This window comes from Lolium rigidum, chromosome 3 (genome assembly GCF_022539505.1).
Source record: "Lolium rigidum isolate FL_2022 chromosome 3, APGP_CSIRO_Lrig_0.1, whole genome shotgun sequence".
Lineage (NCBI taxonomy): Eukaryota > Viridiplantae > Streptophyta > Magnoliopsida > Poales > Poaceae > Lolium > Lolium rigidum.
This window is the reverse complement of record NC_061510.1, coordinates 358,118,154-358,121,376: the sequence shown is the minus strand read 5'-3', so window position 1 is coordinate 358,121,376 and position 3,223 is coordinate 358,118,154. Positions and strand designations below refer to the sequence as shown.

At 51.9% G+C, this 3,223-nt stretch overlaps 1 protein-coding gene across 1 annotated transcript; it reads left to right on the top strand.

Moving 5' to 3' along the window:
* The first annotated feature begins 314 nt into the window (after positions 1-314).
* Positions 315-3,015, top strand: LOC124704128 (actin-1). The gene is made up of 5 exons (XM_047236366.1): positions 315-390; positions 837-903; positions 1,041-1,434; positions 1,919-2,532; positions 2,626-3,015. The coding sequence occupies exons 2-5, from the start codon at positions 844-846 to the stop codon at positions 2,689-2,691; spliced, it is 1,134 nt and encodes a 377-aa protein (XP_047092322.1). The 5' UTR covers positions 315-390; positions 837-843; the 3' UTR covers positions 2,692-3,015.
* Positions 3,016-3,223: the final 208 nt, after the last annotated feature.

The following is a 3,223-nucleotide window of genomic DNA, read 5'->3' as shown; positions in this document are numbered from 1 at the left end:
CGTATGAACCGTAGCCCCATGATGATCCCCAAGTCCGGCCCTCCAGGCTGCCAGCGCCAGCCAACACCCCACGCCGTGCCGCGGCGTGAGCATGAGTTGTCCGCACGCACAAGCACGGGGCGCACGTCGTCCGTCAGATAGGCGAGGCGAGGCGAGGGAGGCCACACCCCGCAGGAAAAACAAAGAAACGCTGGCACCGGGTCGTGGGGCCGGGAGAGCCAGCCGGGCCGCCGAGTGCGGCCGTCCCTCCCAAAACGCCCAGGTCGCCCCGCTATACATACCCCCTCCCCGTCCTCCCCACCCCAACCCTACCGCTCAAACTCGCCTCCCTCCTCCTACGCCCCGTCGTCGCAGCACCCAGGAGCGCTGCTGCCCCGCCTCCGGATCCCGGTAACCATCCCTCTCCGCCTCGATCCGCCCCGCCGTAGATCTGCCCCGCATTGCTCGCTCCCCTGCGTCCCGCGGGGCGTTAGGCCGATCTGATCTCGCCATCTCGCGGCGCCCGTTTCCCCCCGTTCCCGACGCGGATCCGACCGGATCTCGGGGAATGGGAGCGCCCGCTCTAGTTGTTTTTGTTGCTGATGTAGCCGCGGATTCTAGATCTGCGATCCGCGCCCGCATTTTGGGCGTGCGATCTAGAAAAACCGGCGACCGTTTCGGATGCCGAAATGGTCCGATCTGTGCGCTGGTCTTCTCCTAACTTGTTTTTAGCTTCGGTCAATTCGTTGTCTCATCATCATCTAGAGAGTTATTATTTAGATGTGCTAGATTTAGCCTCGCCGGCACCCTGCATTCCTTCGATTGACTTTGTGCCTTGGCGCGAGCTTTCCCTGCAGGTGAAAAATGGCTGACGCCGAGGACATCCAGCCCCTCGTCTGCGACAATGGAACCGGTATGGTCAAGGTAAAGCCACCCCCATCCCACCTCAACATCTGTCCATATCAAATACCGTGCCCTCTCTAACCCCCCTCCACCCCACACACATCCCGCAACCTTCATCTGCAAATGTAGAGCGCTCTTTCTAACATCCTCCCTCGCAGGCCGGGTTCGCCGGAGACGACGCGCCCAGGGCCGTCTTCCCGAGCATAGTGGGCCGCCCGCGCCACACGGGGGTCATGGTCGGGATGGGGCAGAAGGACGCCTACGTGGGCGACGAGGCGCAGTCCAAGAGGGGTATCCTCACGCTCAAGTACCCCATCGAGCACGGGATCGTCAGCAACTGGGACGACATGGAGAAGATCTGGCATCACACCTTCTACAACGAGCTGCGTGTCGCCCCCGAGGAGCACCCAGTGCTGCTCACGGAGGCGCCGCTCAACCCCAAGGCCAACAGGGAGAAGATGACGCAGATCATGTTCGAGACCTTCAACACCCCCGCCATGTACGTCGCCATCCAGGCCGTGCTCTCCCTCTACGCCAGTGGTCGTACCACAGGTCAGCTACTTCTTCTCTTCTTTTTGAGCTACTACTATAGCCTTTTTAGATTTATTATTAGGATTCCTCCTCAAATTTATAGCAGCATGCTTACATGTAGATGGGATTAATTTTTGTCAATGCCTCAACTTATCTTGAGATTAATTTGTACTAGATGCCATGTGGTAAATATTTATTAACCATGGTTGATCTTACTCCATATTCAACTGTAGCCTTTAGAATTACCAATCTGGAAAATCTGCATGCTTATAGGTGAATTTATTAGTTTGTAAGTCGTGTTTAACTTACTTTGAGCCAGCACTAATTTTGCTGTATGCCATGTAGTAGTACATAATGTTAAACTGAACCTGGTTTCACATGTGTTACATGAGACTTCTGTGGGAACATGCTCATCTCATCCTCTAGATTGCCACTCTTGACATAATGCTGTGGTTTGTTTCACCTATCAATATAATAACTTAACACACCCTCTTCAACTTCTCAGGTATTGTGCTCGATTCTGGTGATGGTGTCAGCCACACTGTCCCCATCTACGAAGGATATGCTCTTCCCCACGCTATCCTCCGTCTCGACTTGGCTGGTCGTGATCTCACCGACTACCTCATGAAGATCCTCACTGAGCGTGGATACTCGTTCACCACCACGGCCGAGCGGGAAATTGTCAGGGACATGAAGGAGAAGCTGTCCTACATTGCCCTGGACTACGACCAGGAGATGGAGACCTCCAAGACCAGCTCTTCTGTGGAGAAGAGCTACGAGCTTCCTGACGGCCAGGTCATCACCATCGGTGCTGAGCGGTTCCGTTGCCCTGAGGTCCTCTTCCAGCCTTCCTTCATTGGGATGGAAGCTGCAGGTATCCACGAGACCACCTACAACTCCATCATGAAGTGCGACGTGGATATCAGGAAGGATCTATACGGCAACATTGTTCTTAGTGGTGGTACCACTATGTTCCCTGGCATTGCTGATAGGATGAGCAAGGAGATCACTGCCTTGGCTCCTAGCAGCATGAAGATTAAGGTTGTTGCTCCCCCTGAAAGGAAGTACAGTGTCTGGATCGGAGGATCCATCTTGGCATCACTCAGCACCTTCCAGCAGGTAAATAAACCTTTTGCAGCAGCATTGTACTGTGCTCATTTCATGAGTTTGTGATTGCTTTTGCTTACAATGTTGCTTGTTCTCTTGTTGCAGATGTGGATTGCAAAGGCTGAGTACGACGAGTCTGGCCCATCCATTGTGCACAGGAAATGCTTCTAATTCTCCGGACCCAAGAATGAAAGCCATGGGGAGCCTTTATCGCAACCCTCCTGCTTCGTTTCTCTCTTCTTTTTGTTGCTGTTTCTTCATTAGCGTGGACAAAGTTTTCAGCTGGCCTATCGGTTACCGATTTCTTCTATCTATTCACAAAGACTGTAATATCTATTGCTACTTGTGCTTCTCACTTGTGATTTTGGACACATATGTTCGGTTCATTCAAATTTAATCAGATGCCTGATGAGGCTACTAGAGAAATTGTGTTCTGATTTGTCATGTGTCATCTGTATCTTGTTAAGTGAATAATATGAAAGTGTCTTGATCCCAGTGTTGCACAATGGTTTTGCTATGCATCAATCAAAATAACTTGTGTAGTTAATTTGGATCCTAGAGCATTTGTGAACACTTCAGAGTGATGTTGTGTGCCTTTGCACCGAATGCTCTCTTGATCCCAGTGTTAGCATTAGTGAAAGTTTCTGGTCTAGCTAATCTGGATCCTAGAGCATTTGTGAACATTTCAACTCTACCGTAATCC

Excerpts from the sequence above, each read along its gene's own strand:
- LOC124704128 (XM_047236366.1), top strand. The coding sequence starts at position 844 with ATGGCTGACGCCGAGGACATCCAGCCCCTCGTCTGCGACAATGGAACC. Across the intron at positions 904-1,040 it reads ATGGAACCGGTATGGTCAAG|GCCGGGTTCGCCGGAGACGA; the intron begins GTAAAGCCACCC and ends CCTCCCTCGCAG. Across the intron at positions 1,435-1,918 it reads CGCCAGTGGTCGTACCACAG|GTATTGTGCTCGATTCTGGT; the intron begins GTCAGCTACTTC and ends TCAACTTCTCAG.